This window comes from Monodon monoceros, unplaced genomic scaffold, assembly GCF_005190385.1.
Source record: "Monodon monoceros isolate NGI ecotype Baffin Bay Population unplaced genomic scaffold, NGI_Narwhal_1 Super_Scaffold_19, whole genome shotgun sequence".
In the NCBI taxonomy this organism is placed as follows: domain Eukaryota; kingdom Metazoa; phylum Chordata; class Mammalia; order Artiodactyla; family Monodontidae; genus Monodon; species Monodon monoceros.
Genome location: NW_021703775.1, coordinates 11,937,298 through 11,954,491, shown reverse-complemented (window position 1 = coordinate 11,954,491; position 17,194 = coordinate 11,937,298). Strand labels below are relative to the sequence as shown.

Genomic DNA, 17,194 nt, shown 5'->3' with positions numbered 1-17,194 from the left:
TTCTGTGTGCCTGGCCATTCATAGGTATACATTTATTTCTCATTTAATCCTCACCGTAAGACTGGGAAGCTGGTATGATCTTAGTTTTATGTAGATAAGGAAACAAGCGTAGAAAAGCGAAGTAGTGCGCTCGGGCTCATAACCATACTAAGTGGCTGGGTCGTTTTTGATTTCAAATCTAGCATTCTTTCAAACCTAGCGTACTACACACCACGCTTCTTCCCACCGTACCGGAAATAATGACATGTGTTATAGGAGAGCGACGTAGGAACCAGACCAGGGCACAGATTTCTCTTATCCATTCATCTTCTCTTGTGCCTTCTAATCGTTGTTGCTGTTGTTCCTGTCTCATTGATACAGTTAATGACCCTCTAACCAGTTCTGGAGCTGTACCAAGAGCTCCGATAGATGGATCCATCCATCCATCTCTCCATCTTTCCATCCATTCATCTTTACACACAGTTTTACATACATCCGTGTATCTTGTCATCTATCCTTCCATCCTTCTATCATTCATCCTTCTATTCATCCTTCCTTCCACCCATCCATCTACCCATCCTTCTATCCATCCATCCCTTCTTCTATCCTTCCATCATCCATCCATCTATCCATCCACCTTTCCATTCATCCATCCGTCCTTCTATCCATCCTTCCATACATCTTTTCACGTATCCATTCTTTCATCTATCCATTATCCACCCTCTCAACCATCCTTGCATCCTACCATCCATTCGCCACTTCTCACTTAACAAATAGTGGTTGAGGATCTATGGTATGGGATGCTGGGGATATAGCAGTGAACAAGACAGGTCCCTCTATTTATGGAGCTTACAGCCTAATAGTGGAGAAAAGAAGTGTAGTAAAGAAGTCAGTGAATGAATAAACAAGATAATTTCAGAGAGTGATAAGCACTTGGAAGACAATAAAATGGGATGATGTAATACAGAGCCACAGGGAGAGAAGATTACTTTAGATTGGGTGATCCAGAGAGGCCTCTCTGAGAAGGTGTTCAAAGTGGTCAACCAAGTGATAAACTGGGGCAGACCGACCCCAGCCCAAAAGAACAGCAAGTGCAAAGGCCCCAAGGCAGGAACTAGTTTAGCATGATCACACAAAGAAAGAGGGTGAAATATCCAAGAACAGTGAGTGAGTGGCAAAAGCACTGCAGAGTGAGGAGATGTTGTTTGTGGATGGGTCGAATTTGTAAACTACTCAGGCCACTGGGAAAACAAATTGCAGACAGTCAAAAGAGGAAGCACAGAGACCAACTGACCAATTGAAGGACAATTGCAGTAGTTCATACAGGACATAACAGTGGTTTGGGCCATGGAGGTAGCAGGGAAGGAGGAGAACAGAGACACTGAGGATGGATTTTGGTGGTAGAGCCAACAGCACTTACTAGTGAACTGGCTGTAGGGGTTCAATGACAGGGGAAACAAGGATGAGTCCCTGGTTTGGGGCTTGGGAAACAGCATGGATGGTGGTGACAAGTATATATGTGGGAAGTTAGAGGAGGAAGAGGTAGAGTGTTTGGCATGTGGAAGTCAAGAGTTCTATTGGACCATATGAGGATTGAGATACCACCTAGATAACCGGTTTAATACATCAGTAGACACATGATGTGTGTCTGAAGTCAGGAAAGAATCCTGACTAGGGCATAAATTTCAGCCACTGTACAAAGCTGTTATTTAATGCCAAGGGATTACACAAGATCACTAGAAAGAGAATGTGAATGGAAAATCACAGGAGGCTCACAAACCCAGCCCTGGGATTCTTCAGCATTCAGAGACATAGCAGAGAAGGAACGAGCAAGGCCAGTGAGTCAGAAAGGCCCTTGGGTTAGGAGGCCAACCAGGAGAACTGGCATCGTGAAACCCAAAGGCATGGAGGGAGTGATGAACTGAATCAAAGTCGGCTAAGAGGTTGAGGGGGGGTGATGGACACGGAAGTGACCACTGGAGTGATCGGGGTAGAGGTTGCGGAGATCTGAAGAGATCAGCGTTGGCCTGATTGGAGGGGAATGAGGAGGTGAGGGCAGAGACCATGGAGCAGAGAAGGGCTGGTAGCTGGAGAGGAATGTGGGGTAAGAAGAGGATTTTTAAAAGAGAAGATGGCAGAGCATGTATGCTGGCTAAGGCAGTGATGAATTGGAAAGGGAGACGTTGATGAAGAGTAAAGAGAAGGGATAAACTGTAGGGACCAAATCCTCAGAAAGGGGAGTGAGGCAGGATGCAGAGCAAAGAGGATGGGTTGACCTTTCATGGGTGCAGGGACATTTCATCTGCTTTGGCTGCAAGGGGCTTGACAGATCTGATGGTGGGAGGATGCTGCACCCAGGGGGTGTACCACCTCCTGAGTCTCGTACCCTACTCCAACTTCTAAGTGACCGAAGCAGATAGGTACTCTGTAAGTGTGCGTTGGATAAGTGAATAAGTGAGCAAGTGAGTGAGTGAATGCATGAAGAAGTAACACAGGGAGAGGGCAAACACATTGGACTTTCCACCTCTCTTCCTGTCCTTTGGAGCCGCTGAGGTTGGCATTGGGTGAGGTGGGGTCAAAGCCCGAGGGCGTTGCTGGGCAACCAATGTAGAATCGGCTTCTTCCAGGGTGCGCTGAACCCAGCAGTAAGCAGGACAGGCTGCATTGTGAATGCAAGAGAAAGTACTGGGGGCTAGGGTCCTAGCAGGCCCTAAGGGAGCATGTGGCCTTGGGCAAATGTCCCTCTCTGGGGAGCAGTTTCTTCATTTGTGAAATGAATGGTTGGATGAGATCATTTCTTTTCCCTTTTACTATATTTAATTTAAAAAAATTCTCTTTGATGTGACCATTTTTAAAGTCTTTATTGAATTTGTTACAATATAGCTTCTGTTTTATGTTTTGGGTTTTTTGCCACGGGGCATGTGGGATGCTAGCTCCCCGACCAGGGATCGAACCCATACTCCCTGCATTGGAAGGCGAAGACTTAACCACTGGACTGCCAGGGAAATCCCTGGATGAGATCATTTCTTAGTTTCTGTCTTTCTGTATTCATCCCTTTGGTTTTCTTCTCCCTCCCTTCTTATACATGTATTTCTTGGGCTCCTGACCTGTGTTAGACTTAGTCCCCGCCCCTAAGGAACTTCCTGTTACTACTGCCTATGCTGACTCCCCGGACAAGGACCCAGTAACCTTCCTCTGCTTCAGGCTCTTCCTCCTTGCTTCCATTCCTGCTGTGCAATTGCCTTCTTCTCTGGCAGGGAAGAAGCCCCTACTGACCCCAGCTCAGGCTTTAACACTGGTTGGATGACTGGTGTGAAGCTCTACTGAGCTTTATTTCAGCACCTACCTAATGGGAAAATCATAAAAGCTAGCATTTCTTGACTGCTTCTTATATTCCAAGCATGGTGCTCATAAGCATTTGACGTGTGTTATCAGATTGAATCCTCAGCAAAACCCCATGAGATAGGGACAGTAATCTGCCCCATTTTACAGATGAGGAAACCAAGGCTCAGAGGGGTTCGGTGACTTGTCCAAGGTTGCACAGCTAGGAAGTGGAGCATGGAGATTTGGCTCCAGACAGGCCAGCTCCAGAGCCAGGCAGCTTCGAGCCTCTCTTCTAGACTCTGGGAAGGAGATCAGGAAGGAACCACAGAAAGCACGAGGCTCACAACAGCAGATCAGATTCTGGAAGGCAGTGTGGATTCACCGGAGCTCAGGGTTGGCGGAAACCTGGCTTTGTGGATGAAATTGTCTCCTAAGTACATAAATGGATGATCTGGAATTTCAAGTTAAGAGCCCTCAGGTCAACTTCTGCTCTGCCATTTCCTAACTGTGTGATTTGAGGCACCCTACTCACTCGTGCTATACTCCGATTGCCTCTTCTATAAATTGGCGCTACTGATGAGCACTTTGTCGGAAGGTTATGAGAATAAAGGGGCTTACTGTGTGGGAAAGTGTTTTGCCAACTTTACGCTCCGTCCCAAGCCCCAGCAGTAATTGCGGTGGTCTGCTTTGTTATTTAAAGGAATTCTTAAGTAATTTTTTTGGTGAGTAATTCCTTTGGTGAAGCCAAGAATCCACTCACAGAAAGAGGGGATATGATTTGCTTTGTGTAAATCGTGCACTGAATTTGCTTGCAGTGGCAGATTTGAAATGAGACAAACATCTCTATGGAGCCAGTCCCAGGACACAGATGCCCTCCCCTCTCCTTCCCTTCACCCTCAGCAACCCCACCACCACCAAACACACGCCCCTCCCTAACAAACCATATTTAGGGAGGCTACAAAGCTTATCCTTACTGAGTCCTTCCATGACCCCTAACTCCTCTCACACCCATTGGCCCTTCCTGGAAAGACCTTTTTACAGAAGGTCCAGGCAGCCGCAGAAGTGGTTAGAACCTGGGCCCTGGTCACAGCACAGCTTCCAAATTCCACCAAACCCTCCATGTGTGTGAGCTTCTGCAGATCCCCAAGCCTCTGTTTCCTCATCTGGAAAATGGGCACAATACTAACATCTGCGTCCTGGGGTTCCTGTGAGGGCTGATCTTGATGGAGCAGTACCTCCAGTCCCTGATGGAAAAGGCACTGCCCCACATGATGCAGACTGAGGGGCCCCCGAAGGACTGATGGAGGAGGACTTGCTCGATGCCTGCCCTGCAGACCCTGGTCCCCCATCCCCAGCCTTCCATTGGTGCCTCCACCTCATGGGTCTCTCACATTCTCTTCCCACAGGAAGCGAATACTCTGGCAACGCCTATGGCCACACCCCCTACTCCTCCTACAGCGAGGCCTGGCGCTTCCCCAACTCCAGCTTGCTGAGTAAGTTGCCTCTGGGGCCTCCCAGGCCCTCTGCTCTGCGGGGAGGGGTGTGCAAGGCTGAGCCAAAAGTTGCCTGAGACCTGGGAGGCCCCAGTTTGATGGAGGGCCCAGGAAGACAGGTGTTTTCCGTAATCCGAGCAGATAGAGGGAAGGCAGGGTACCGGGTTGCCTGGGAGAAGAGGCAGAAGGAAGAGAGACTTGCGTGCATCACTGTCTCTCTTCTCCATCCTGAGGCCACGTCTATTAAATCTTTTGTTTTGTGTAAGATTCAGGGCTCAGGCTTTGGGAGGGCAGTGGTGGGTGGACTCCAGAAAAGTCTTGGAGGGGGACTGCCTGCCTTCAGGGACTTGGAGTCCCACAGCTGCAGACGCTGTCACAGGGGCGCCCTGCAGGAGTGCCAGCTGCCCCTCTGCTGGGGAGCACCCTGATTGCAAACAGTGCCATCCTGTTGCCCACATTAACCATCTAAGTGACTCAAAAATACTCACGATTCAGCAGCAGAGCCCTTACACAGAAATCCTCTGTTCCACCACGTTCCTGTTGTTTGGCTTGAGATATGGACAGCCTTCAGGAGGAACAGAGAGTGAGCTGTAGAGCTGCTCCTCAGCCCCTGTCTCCCCCTGGGCCTGGGCTGGGTAGAAAAGCTTTTCAGGAAACCAGGCCCCTTAATGGAGAACGTGAGGGATCCCACTGGAGTCTCCGTGAGGGATGGCCTTAAGGGTCTTGGAGCAAACCTGAACCAGACAGAAGCTGCAGTGCAGTACGGCCAACCGCAAGGGAGCCGTCGCAGGCCTGGCAGGACCGTCCATTCCCAAGACGCCTCCTCTCCTCCTGTTACCTCCTGATGTTCCAGAAATGACTAGGAGGCTGGCTGAGCTGGGTTCTGTTTGCCAGATAAGTTCAAGCCACCCTTCTGTTCAATGTAGCCGGAAAGGCTGACGGCATTGAGACATGCCCTTCCCATGGAACTTTCCTGGGCTGCCCATCCTGCAGGTGTGCAGAGCTGCCTGGTGCAGGCCCTCAAATGTGCATCCCCCTCGACCAGTCAGGATCCAATCCCCCTGCTTCCCAAGAAGAAGATCCTCTGACCTCGCACCTTTTGGGCAAGGCTGGGGAAAGCCCCAGTGATCTCCCCGCGTGAACTTGGTTCTTCAGGGTTCCAAATGTAGCCGCTCTCTCTTGCCCTCTCCCTGATACAAGGGTGTTGAAGGTCAAAGGAGTCATGGCGGGAGGGGCAAGAAGCCGCTGTTCTCCTTCTGGCCAGAAACTCAAAGGTGAGGCCAGAGAAGGAGGAAATAGGGCCAGAGAGGAGTTAATCTTTGATGATCAGATAGGCCTGGGGGATCAATGATTAACTTGTGCTGTCTTAAAGGTTGGCAGAGGCAGGGAGAGGCTGTGGTGCAGTTTCCCCTTCTGACCAGCAGTGTTGTTGTTCTTTTTTCGAACGTGTCCAGGTTCCCCGTATTATTACAGTTCCACAACAAGGCCAAGCGCGCCACCTACCACTGCCGCGGCCTTTGACCATCTGTAGTTGCCATGGGGACAGTGGGAGCGACTGAGCAACAGAAGGACTCGGCCTGGGACGGGCCCCAGAGAGTCACACAAAGGAATCTTTATTTATTACATGAAAAATAACCACAAATCCAGCATCACGGCTCCCTCCCTGTGTGGTTGATTTAATGAACCATGAGAGACCGGACAACGTTGGAGAAGGCCACGCTGTCCTCCAGGACTCCTTAATGAGGGGCAGGAGTCCCAGGGGGACAGAACCATCCCGTTCCAAAGAGACAAAATTGGAAGAGAAGTGGGGAGAGAAGAGGGGACAGCCAGAGGCTTGAGAGGGATGGCACATGGGGCCCACGACGGGGTCAGGGGCACACAGAGGCACCTCTGTGGCTCCATCACCGACACGCTCTAGCAGCCGCGGGCTGTAAGCGCTTCGGTCCAGCCCACGAGCCACAGCGGGCTCTCCCGCACCGCCGCCTGGAGAGGCACCACCTTCTCTGGGCAGCTTGCTTGGCGCTTTCCACTCCTCTCCCTCTTGGCCCACAGGCTGAACACTGGGTCCAGCCAACCAGGAGCTCCGCCCGGTGGTCAAGGTGGTCATCCGCCTTCCTTTTACCTGCTGCGGTGAATGTAGGAGCTCCATCCGTGAGCGTATTGCAGCTTGAGACAGACATTCCGAAGCCCCCGGGCTCCTGGGGGTGGGGTGCAGCCCTGCCCAGGGCGGAGCCAGGCACAATGGCTGGGGACCCGCCTCCCCTCCCAACAGCCCTGCCAAGCCCACAGCTACCCGAGAGACCCTAAGACAACCCCCCAAAGCCAGCCATGGTGGTTTCCTCTCTGGCTCCCACCATTCCTGCCCTCCGCTCCCCAGGCCTGACTGTAAATACTGTAAATGAGGCTCTGCTTGAGTCCAGCTGCCCTCTTCCTCTCAGTGAACTGTCTCCCTGCCATGTCGGGCTTCTCCCCGTGACGCTTTTTTTTTTTTTTTAAAGACAACCCACCACTGCCACAAGACTCAATAAACCATTACTCTTGGTCTCCAGCTTTGGGGTTGGCTGGGGAAGGAGGCACCCCAGGACTGGGTTTTTTCTCCAGAGAACCTCAGAGCCCAGTGGCCAGCGAACTCACTTTGGGGCCGGGCATTGAGAGGACCACGAATGCCCAAGGGAGAGAGCCCCTGACTTAGCATTCGCCCTCTGCCCCAGAGACATGTTCAGCACCGGGCAAATCACGTATCCCAAGCTTTGATTGTGCCGACTCTGAGTAAATGCGAGCGTAAAATAAGCACGTGGCCCAGTGCCCGGCCAATCACAGACTCCCCACAGGTAGTTGCTGTTGTTAATAACAGGAAGCCAGAGAACCCGCCGGGAAGGTTGGAGGCAGATCCGGGAACAGCTCTACACTGGAGCCCACATAAACAGCTCTTAGGATCCCTGAGGTGTGAGAGGAGGGAAGGGAGAAGACAGTTCTGGGCTCTGCTGGATGGGGCCTCACATAAATTAAGCCGCCATTTGCCCTATTTTACATATGGAGAAACTGAGGCTCAGAAAAAAATGAAATAACTTGCCCAAGGCAGGAAGTAGTAGATTCAATCAAATCCTCTTACCTTAAGTCCAGCACTTTCACCCAACAGCGCAGGGCTCTCATCGGGGGTGGCAGGGGGGTTCTAGACCCAAGGGAGGTTCTGAGACTGCCACCGAGAGTTTAATTTTTTGGGGTTTGTTTCCTAAGTATTTGGCGAGACTGTGCAGTCAAGAAGCTGAGGCCAGGAAGGGGTGAGGCAGCTACTATAAGGACTTAGGACAACCCCCTTCTGTGAAATTTTAGAGGACAAGTCACAATGGTGACTGCCAGGTCTCTGCCCCCAAGAGGGTGCCTGGCCCACCAGCGGCCGCCTGGTGTCTGCGTGGACCCTCTCCGTGAGGGACCCAGCTGGAGCCGGGGGCAGGATGCCCAGATTAATGCCGACAGCTAGGCAGATAACAGCTGAGGTTGAGTCAGGTGGAGGAGGGGCTTCCTCATCCCCCACTAGCACCGCAACCAGGGGCTCCCAGGCTGGGAGGACAGCGGCTGAGAGACAGGCCTCTGACCTCCCTGGTCCTCCCAAAGGAGAGGCGAGGAATGCTCGCTGCGGATGGCATAGACAGAGTGGGCCCCCCACAAAGACCAGTCCCCATGACTTCTGAGCGGATCTGAGATGAGGCTCAGTTTTCAATAACAGGATTTTCCTCCAGCCACGAGCAATGGCGGCAGGACTGCATCCCATTATATCTGGGTTCCTGAGAGCCCTAAGACAGTCCCCACCCAGGAATCACCTTGAGGTGGATGGTGCCCCACCAGAGCCTGCAGAGCGATCCTTCCTATTCCCAGCCAAACCCTTTCTGGGGACCCTGGTGCGCTGGCAGCCTCTCCAAGCCCTGAATGACAAAGGGACCTGGGCTGTGCTTTTGCAGGCTGACCGTGGTTCAGCGCTCCCCTTCCTTCCGGAGGTGAGCTGAGCCCCCCGGGACACTCTGCTCAGAGCAGGTGTCGGCGAGTGTGCGGCAGGTCCTGGCCAGTAGCGCTCCAGACACTCCGTCCACAGTCAAACCATGGGTCCCCCTTCGGGGCTTGGAAAATACAGCCGTCTGTGTGCTTGCGGGGAGAGATGATCTCAGGTGCCCTGACATCAGGGGTGGTGTTGGGACAAGTTGGCGAGGTACATGACGGGGTCGTGGTGAAGAAAGAGTATGAGGGGAAGGGCAGGGAGGACAGGTGTTGGGAGGCACAGATGAACAGGAAGCGGCTTTCCTGCTGGGGAGTGTGGGAAGTATCCGTGGGTAGCTGCGTGGGAAGTGGCGGAGAGGTAGTTTACTCTGTAGCAGGGTCGAGGTCCTGGGTTTTCTGAAGGTATATGGGAGCAGTGCGTGTGTCGGTGGGAGAACTGGGGACGAAGCCTGGGCCCGAGACGTTCCCAGGGCAGCGAGGGCCCTGCCTCACCGCCCGCCCCATGCCCCATCCCCATTGCCCCCTGGAACCATCCCTCTCACTGCCTGTGTGGAGAGTCTTCCTCAGCTTTCCAGGCCCTACTCCCCGGTCTGTCATCCTACCCTTCCTCCTCCAGTGGCCCTTGCCCTCCTGGCATTGGCCAGGAGAGCCCAGGGTGCCTGGAGCTCAGCGGTCTGTGTGGGCCAGGCAGCCCCTGCATGGCGGTGCGTTTCCTGCTGGGAGACAGAGCAGCTAGAACCCTACCTGGGCCCACCAGGTGGGGCAGAACACACCTTTCTAAGGTGGACTGGAGCTGCTGTGACCCTCTGGCCCCTACCCCATGGCCTGCGGCAGGGGGAGGCAGGGGCAGCTAGGAGTCCTGCCCCAAGGCCAGCCCCTCCTGTCTCTTCGCCAATATTCTTGGCATTTGTTGTTACTAAAAAACATGTACCTTCTGCCTGTCGTGTGCCAGACACACAATCAACCCTCACAACAACCTCAGGTGAGAGGAGAGCATGGCCACAGTCTACAGATGGGGAAGTAGGAGGCCAGAGAAGGTGAGGGGCTTGCGAAGGTTTCCCCTCTCCCGCTGTCCTCACCATCCTCCTGGCCCCCTCCCCAAATACTCACAACTTTTCCCACCAGAGTCTTTCTAAGGCTCGTCCTTTGGGGGTGGGCACAGGACAAGGGGGCTGGAGACCTCGGGGTCCCGAGTCAGTGCCCTGAGCTTCAGGGGGAATTGGAGCTCCCTCCCTGGCCCTCCCTGAACTCCCCCATCCTCAGAAGATAGAATAACCCTTCCCCCATAGGCTTAGTCTCTGTCTGTTTACAAAACTCATTCCCATCCACTTGTGTCTCCAGTTCTTAACATCGGCCCCGTTTTGCCCTTGGGGAAACTGAGAGCAAGAGATGACTGGATCTTTCAAGGTCATTCAGAGGAGCTGGGGCCACAGCCTGACCCCTAATCTAAGGCCAACTCTGCATCCCAATCTAGGTCCTTGAGTAGCTGGATGTGGCCAGGCTTCTGCAGAGACCTCAGGCTCCCATCACTTTGTAGGGAGGGACAGAGTTATGTGGCCGCCTCCTTGACCCTTAATGTCCCCCCAGGCCGCCCCTTCTCCAACTTTTAGGGTCATAAAGCATTTCCACCGCAGGCAGGGGTCTGATTGTTCCTCTGCCTCAGTTTGTGAGACACCCGCAGACAGGGAGTGACCCAGCCTGCTACCTGCAGCTGCCGCTGTGACTGTGATGAAAGCATCCCGGCCCACAAAGGCCGCCTCCTCTCTTTCCCTCGCACCTTTCTCTTTCCTTTTCCCGCCTCTTTTAATCTCAGCAGTCCCTCTTCTGCTGAGTCCGAAACAATTATTCCTTTGAGAGACCTTTGTGTCTGCAGTGAATGGTCGGGAGGGCTTAGAGTTTCCCCGTGTCTGCTCAGGAGAGGCTGGAAGCATTTCTCCCTCCTTCCATCCCTTCCGCTTGCTTTCTTAACTCTTCTCATTACTTTATTCTCCTCCTCTGGCTCTTGGAGGCTCTCGGGACACGGATGCTGGAGGTCCTTATCTCCTGATGGCAGATCCCGATTCCCTACTGCTCCCTGTTCGAGCGCATGCACCCACACACACCACCAGCAACACCATCGCCACATCTCTAAGCCCCTCAAACCAAACCCGGTGCCTGGCTTCCTGGACAAAGCTGGAGGAAGCAAGCAAGGCCGGTCCCCGCCCCGGCAGCATCCTCCCCTGGACGTCCCCCTATCTCCTTCTCTCGCTGAGCTGAGCGGCAAAGGCTAAGCCCCAGCTGCTGAGAGGCTGCCCTGAGATTTGGGGCGAGGGCTGGGGGAAGTGGGGCTTTGTTTGGGGGGAGAAGGGAGGTCAGGGCCCAGCTCCTCTGCATCTGTACCCGGTGGCAGCCGGCCAGGCTGGGGAGTGAAGCGCTGCCTCCGGCTCTCCCAGGGAAATGTGATTTCCCCTTGAGTGAAGCAGACTGTGCAGTGTGGAAATTGGCTCTTTTCTGAGCGAGTGGCGTCTGTTCTGGAGTCGGGGGCGGGCTGGGGCCCACGGGAGGCCGCGCTGGCCCCCGGAGTGAGCCCGGAGCAGCCATGTGCTGAGAACTCATTAGGGATAAATCAAACTAGTACCAGCATGAAGCCAACTCCCTTCCCCCCACCGCGCCTCCCGGTCCCCCCCTCCTCTGAGACGCCCCACTTCCCCTCCCCCTCCTCTCCAGCCAAGGCATCCTCCCCCGTGTAACGGGAGCCCAAGCCCACACGTGCGTGCGCACAATCGCACACGCAGCCCTGCCTGCCGCCCCAACTCCCGGGGCCAGCCTTGAATGAGAACCGCTTTCATTTACAAATAAATCTTTTTGTTTGTTTTAGATGTGTTTGCTTTTTACAGGGAGGAGGGCGTTAGTTAGCTTCACTAACAGCCCAGGCCTGGGAACTCACATTCCCCTCCAGCCCGCCCTTCCACTGCCATCAGGCCCCGGTTTTCACGTCCTGCTCGTGCCTCCTGGGGGCCCTGAGTGGAGGCCCCCAGCTGTGGGCAACGTTGGTTCCCCCCATACACCCCCTGGGGAGAGGAGTGCACCCCCGTGGGCCGGGCCAGGAGAGCATCCCCCAGCCCACCCACACGCCTCCCCAGGGGACCTTGCTGCGGCAAAGACATTGTTCACCAATACGGGTGAGCTCGGTCCGAACGGAAACTTACTTCTCCACCAAAGGGAAGAAGTAAGAGAAAGAGAAGAGGGTAAGAAAGAAGGAAGCAGGGGCAAGGCCCCTTGGCCGCGGTGAGGACTGAGGTTTTACTTGTAGGAAGTACAGCCACGCCCTCCCCAGAGCCGCCCTCTATGCTGACGATGGCGATCAGGGAAAGGACCTGCTGGCCAGACATTCTAGGGGCTGAGGTTGTGGTGTCACTGGAGCTGTTAGTTATGGCAATCGTAACACCTCTGTTTACCCCCCTGGGGGACAGCGTTGCTCCAGAGCTCAGGCCTGGGTGTGGGGCTGTGTCCCCGCCCTGGTTGCCTCCCCGGTTGGCAACCCCAGGGAAATCCTCAGCTTCGTAAAATGCGTGGCTCGGGCCAGAACGATGTCCAGCCGTCACACCGTGATTCAGTAGTCACCTGGGCAGTGAAAGGCATTACGGGACTCATCTGACTGGTTCAGGTATGAAGCCCTCTTTCTACCAAATTCCCCTGGTAATTTTCCATAAGGCAAACACCGTATTTCCATATGCGGAATCCGGTCTCTGTTTGGGGTGGGGTGGGGGGTGGTTGGCTTCTGGCGGCCCACCCACCCCAGGGCCCTGGGGTCCTGCCTCAGCTGGCTGGGCTAAAGCCAGGCTTCCAGAGGATTCCAGGCTGGGACAGAAATCAGAAACCTGAGCGAAGTGAATTAGCCACAGTTAATACAGTCTGGGGCCTGAGAAGGCCTAGTTCTCACATTCGCTGATCCATCTGTTCATTGAGAAATAGCTCATAAAGCACCTGTTCTGTACCACACCCTGTGATAGGCACCTAGAAGGAAACAAGATGAACTGGACGGGGTTATACCACCACCACCACCCAAAATAAAAACAAGAAACTTCAGAGCTTTTATTTAAAAAATGAGACTTTTATAAAAGTCAGTATAGGGCAAGACGGGAAAGGGATAAAAGCCAAAAGAGAGGGGATATAAAGTGCTGTCCGGTTTCAGGTAAGATTTGCAAAATCCCTCACGCCCCTCCCAGGCCTTTCTTGAGCATCCATAGCGTCTCCAAGAAGCAGCCTCTAAGAACAGCGACTGCAAACCCTCAACCTCGGGCCTGAAAAAGGGCTGTCGTCCTGAGCTTCTGTGTCCCACCGAGGGCTAAGGAGGGCGCTAGGCAAGAAGACTCAACGTCGAGGAGACTCACAACGTAAGCGCCCTTTCCCAAACACCCTCTCACCCCACTGCAGCCACTGTGGGCCTGCCTGCCCCCCGCACCCCGTGACTAACTAGAACCTGATGGCCCGGGTCTTTCTCTGAGCTGCATCTTTGTTGCTACAGTGGGAGCAGGGTCGGGGTGGGGGTGGGGCGTGAGGGGATGCTCAGGGCCTCTAAAAGCTCACTTCCCTGCAGTCCTGGCTGGTCCCCCTCCTTCCCATCTCAGTAACCCCCTGCACCCTGACCACAGGTCCAAGAACTGGAGGGAAGGGAGGATGAAGAAGGTCCTGGGTAGAGAGGGTCGGGAAGAGGCCCGGGAGAGGAGGCGGGTGGATGGCACGTGGCGGGGAGACACCACCTGGCTGTGAGGTCGACATCTCCATCTCCTGGGTCCTTCCCGGCTATAAGCTCCGGCTCGGGGTGGTTACGGGGACCGGGGCCGTGGGGACACGCCTCACCTCTGTGACCCCTTCCCCCATGCACATTTGCACCAAGCTCTCCTTGGAGGATGGAGGGAGGGGCATTTGGGGGCTGAAACACAACGATGGCGAGAGGAGAGGGCGTCATCGGAAAGGGACCAGGTGCCTTCTCCCCGCAGCAAGCCGGGCGGGGGTGGGCGGAGACCCAGGCCAAGGCTCGGGGCCCATCTGAGCATGTCGCCTGCTAAAGGAGGAGCGGGGGTGGGGGAGGGGAGGAAGGGGAGGTGAATAAATAATGGGAAATAAAACTTCATGAAGCAGAAAATAAAAAGCAGATTATACAGATGTGGCAATTTGAAGGATCATTGCCTCTGTCCTCTTTCTAACTGCTGCATCTGGAGGTTCGAAGCACCTTATCCCCTCCCCTCCCTCTGCCAGGTCCCCGCCTGGCTGGAGGTCCCTCCGCGTGCCTTGGCACCTGAAACACTCAGCCGGTGGCATCTCCTAGCACCACATGCTCCTGCCCAGCCTGGGCCTGCGGGGCTGGGGCACGGGGTGAATGGGTAGAAGGGTGGGCCGGGCGTTTTGGGGTGAAGACTCGAGTGAGGGGTGACTGGGGAAAAAGGGGAGCATCTGTGAGAGCGGAGTGTGGGTGAGGACGGGGTTGGTTATGGGGAGTCTGGACGGGCAGCGGTGACGGAAAGGAGCCTGGATGGGCGGGAACAGGGGGAGGATTTGGCTGGGGCCTGAGGAAGGTTACCCCTTGCGAAAAGGGGGTTTGGATGAGGTTTGGCCTGAGGGTGAGATCCAAACTTCTGTATCTTCGTGCCGGCAGCTTCTTTCTCGTCTTCATCAAAATTCATTTGTTAAGCCTCAATTTGACACCATGCCAGGTGCTATATAAACAGACATGGTCCCTGCCCTTAAGGAATTTCCAGCCTAAGACACACACACAAGCTGACATTTTGTTTATTTTATTTTAAATATTAATGTATTCCCACCTTGTTCCAGAGAGGATTTGAGACAGCTCACAGGAAATGCATGCAATAAATTAGTGAAATACAAATAAGAAATAAAGCATCAGGAGCACAGAAAATATAGAACGGGTGGAAGAGTGGGTGCTGAGTGGCTGCACCCGAGCTGCAAATCGGCCTGGAGTCTCTTGGCGGCCAGGTGAAAGGGTTGTCACGGTCACTTACCAGGCCTCATTCGCTCAGTGAGGGAGTCAGCGCCTCTCTGTGCATGTACTTCCTCCCCACCCTGTCTGTGTCACACCAGATGGGGACAAAGAGATCCAGAAAATCAGAAGCTTCTACCTGACACCCAAGGTGAAGCAAAGGCCCATCTGGCTCAAATCTCCTCATCATCCTGGTATGTTGTCTTTCAAAGCAATGGACGACCTGTCACAGAATCATTCACAGAAAAGGGGAGTCAGCCGGGGACAGGTTTAGGGGAGATGATCCTAAGTTCACTCTCCCGTGTAATGAGTAACATCTGTACAGAAAGTTACCATTTCCAGGAGGATTGGTTGAGGGACCACGTCCTGCAGACAGAACTCCAGGTCTGAAACTCAGAGCAAAGATCAGGACTGAAACCTTAGATTTGGAGGCTCTTCCCAGAAGCTAAAGCGACAGCCCTGTAGTCAGCCAGGTGAGATCTCTGAGAATCCCCCTTGCGAAAAGGCTGAGTTCAGGCTGGGCCGCGGGGAGGTTACAAGCGGAGAAAAGACAGAAAAGAACATGCAAGAAAGTAGAAGACGAACCAGGAGAACGTGGAGTACCGGAAGCCCAGGGAGGATAAAGTTTTGAGATTTACCTTTTTCAACACCAGGAGTCAGGCCCTGGGATACGATGGAAAACAACCAGCCCTGTTCCCGCCCTTGGGAGGTTTCTGTTCTACTGGGAGCAAAGAGACAGGAAAGACAGGAGGGGAGGGCAGGGGAGGGGTGTAGAAAGTTAGGCTTTGATGTGATAGGGAATAACGGGGGGGGGGGGGGAAAAAGTCAAGGAAGGCTTCACGGGGTAGGTGGCATGTGGACGGCAAGGGATTTTGCCTCTTCCCAGTCCTAGCACTCCGAATTTCTCAGCAGATGTTCCCCCCTCCATCCTTTGGGTGGCATGGCCTCCACACCCCACCCCCATCTCGGAAGGAGGCCTCAGATTACCTTAGGCCCCTAGTGATTGGCTCAGAGGTGGGCACGTGGCCCAATGTATGTTGCTCAAAGAGACCCTACCCTGGGGCTTCCCTGGTGGCACCGTGGTTGAGAGTCCGCCTGCCGATTCAGGCGACGTGGGTTCGTGCCCCGGTCCGGGAGGATCCCACGTGCCGTGGAGCGGCTGGGCCCGTGAGCCATGGTGCTGAGCCTGCGCGTCCGAAGCCTGTGCTCCGCAACGGGAGAGGCCACGACAATGAGAGGCCCGTGTACCGCAAAAAAAAAAAAAAAAAAAAAAAGACGAGACCCTACCCTGGACTTGAGTTTGAAATTTCCAACGAGCAGATATTCTCTGCGCGCTAGATTTGTACCAAGAAGAGGGAGTCTTGAGCTCTTGGGGCCACCTCGGTACCGTGAGGGTTGCCCCTGTCCTCCTAGGTCTGGGAGAAGAACAAGAGAGAAACAGGTTCCTGGCTCAGTGTGGAGCCCGACCTGGACACAGACCGTCCAGTTACTGGAGCTGAACAATGTCCTATTCTGCTAAAGCCCATGTGAGTTTACATCTGTCACTTGCAAAGTCCAGGCAGAGGGAGAGCTGAGTGCAGAGGCCCAGCCTCGGAGCAGGACCCCACATTTGAGGGCAGAATGTGAACCGGAGTCCAGAGGCGGGAGGGTGCCTGAGGAAGGCCAGTGAGGCCGGTACTAATAGCTAACAGGCTTTCCTTCTGTGCCAGGCATTGTTCCGAGCTGTTTACGTGCATAATTTCACTTAATCTTCACAAGGACTCTGTGAGGTAAGTAGTGCTATTATCCCCATTTTATAGAGAAGCAAATGGAAGCACAAGAAGTTAACAAACTGGCCAGATCACACTGGGCCTTGTGCGGGTTCCACAGATCAGGGGGCACATGGGGCCAAAGGTCGCTGAGAGGTGAGGAAGCTTGATGACTGAGGGTCGTAAGTGGGAAGCAGTGGCTGGAGGCCAACGTGCCAGGTGTGAACGGGACCAGGGGAGGGAGGGAAAGGGCTGGCAAAGACCACACATCCGTGGATCTCGGCTACAGGCAGCAGACGGGTCAAGTGCAGGCTCTTCTTTTTCCTCACGATGGTGATACTTCAAGTTGTTTGCGAGGCAAGATAATGAAGGGGTAGAGCATAGGCCGAAAACCCAGATGGGACCCCTGAGGGCGAGGTCAGGGTAGGCAGGACATGGGGAGGGGGAGGGGTGTGGGCACGAGGGAGGGGGAGGGTCAGTTCCAGGAATGCACGGAGCATCGCTTCCTCAGAAGGCAGGGAACAGGTAGAGATGGGGGCCAGTTAGAGGCAGGATAGCTGAAGGCAAAGGTGTTGGCAGAGGGGGCAGTGGGAAGGGGCCCTTACGCAGAGTGTGGCATTCAGGACACCCCCTAAGTATGGGCAGCAAGCAAGTTGGGGGGTCGGCGGAAGGGAGAG

The 17,194-nt window shown here is 54.3% G+C and overlaps 1 protein-coding gene across 8 annotated transcripts in view; it reads left to right on the top strand.

The window, feature by feature from the left end:
• The window catches only part of PAX8 (paired box 8), a 58,456-nt gene extending 46,850 nt beyond the window's left edge, over positions 1-11,606 (top strand). For all 8 annotated transcript variants that reach the window (XM_029232854.1, XM_029232852.1, XM_029232850.1 and 5 more), the window contains 2 exons: positions 4,710-4,796; positions 6,251-11,606. In XM_029232854.1, the coding sequence (XP_029088687.1) occupies positions 4,710-4,796; positions 6,251-6,327 (164 nt within the window). In that variant the 3' untranslated portion in view covers positions 6,328-11,606. The remainder of the gene's footprint in view (positions 1-4,709; positions 4,797-6,250) is intronic.
• Positions 11,607-17,194: the final 5,588 nt, after the last annotated feature.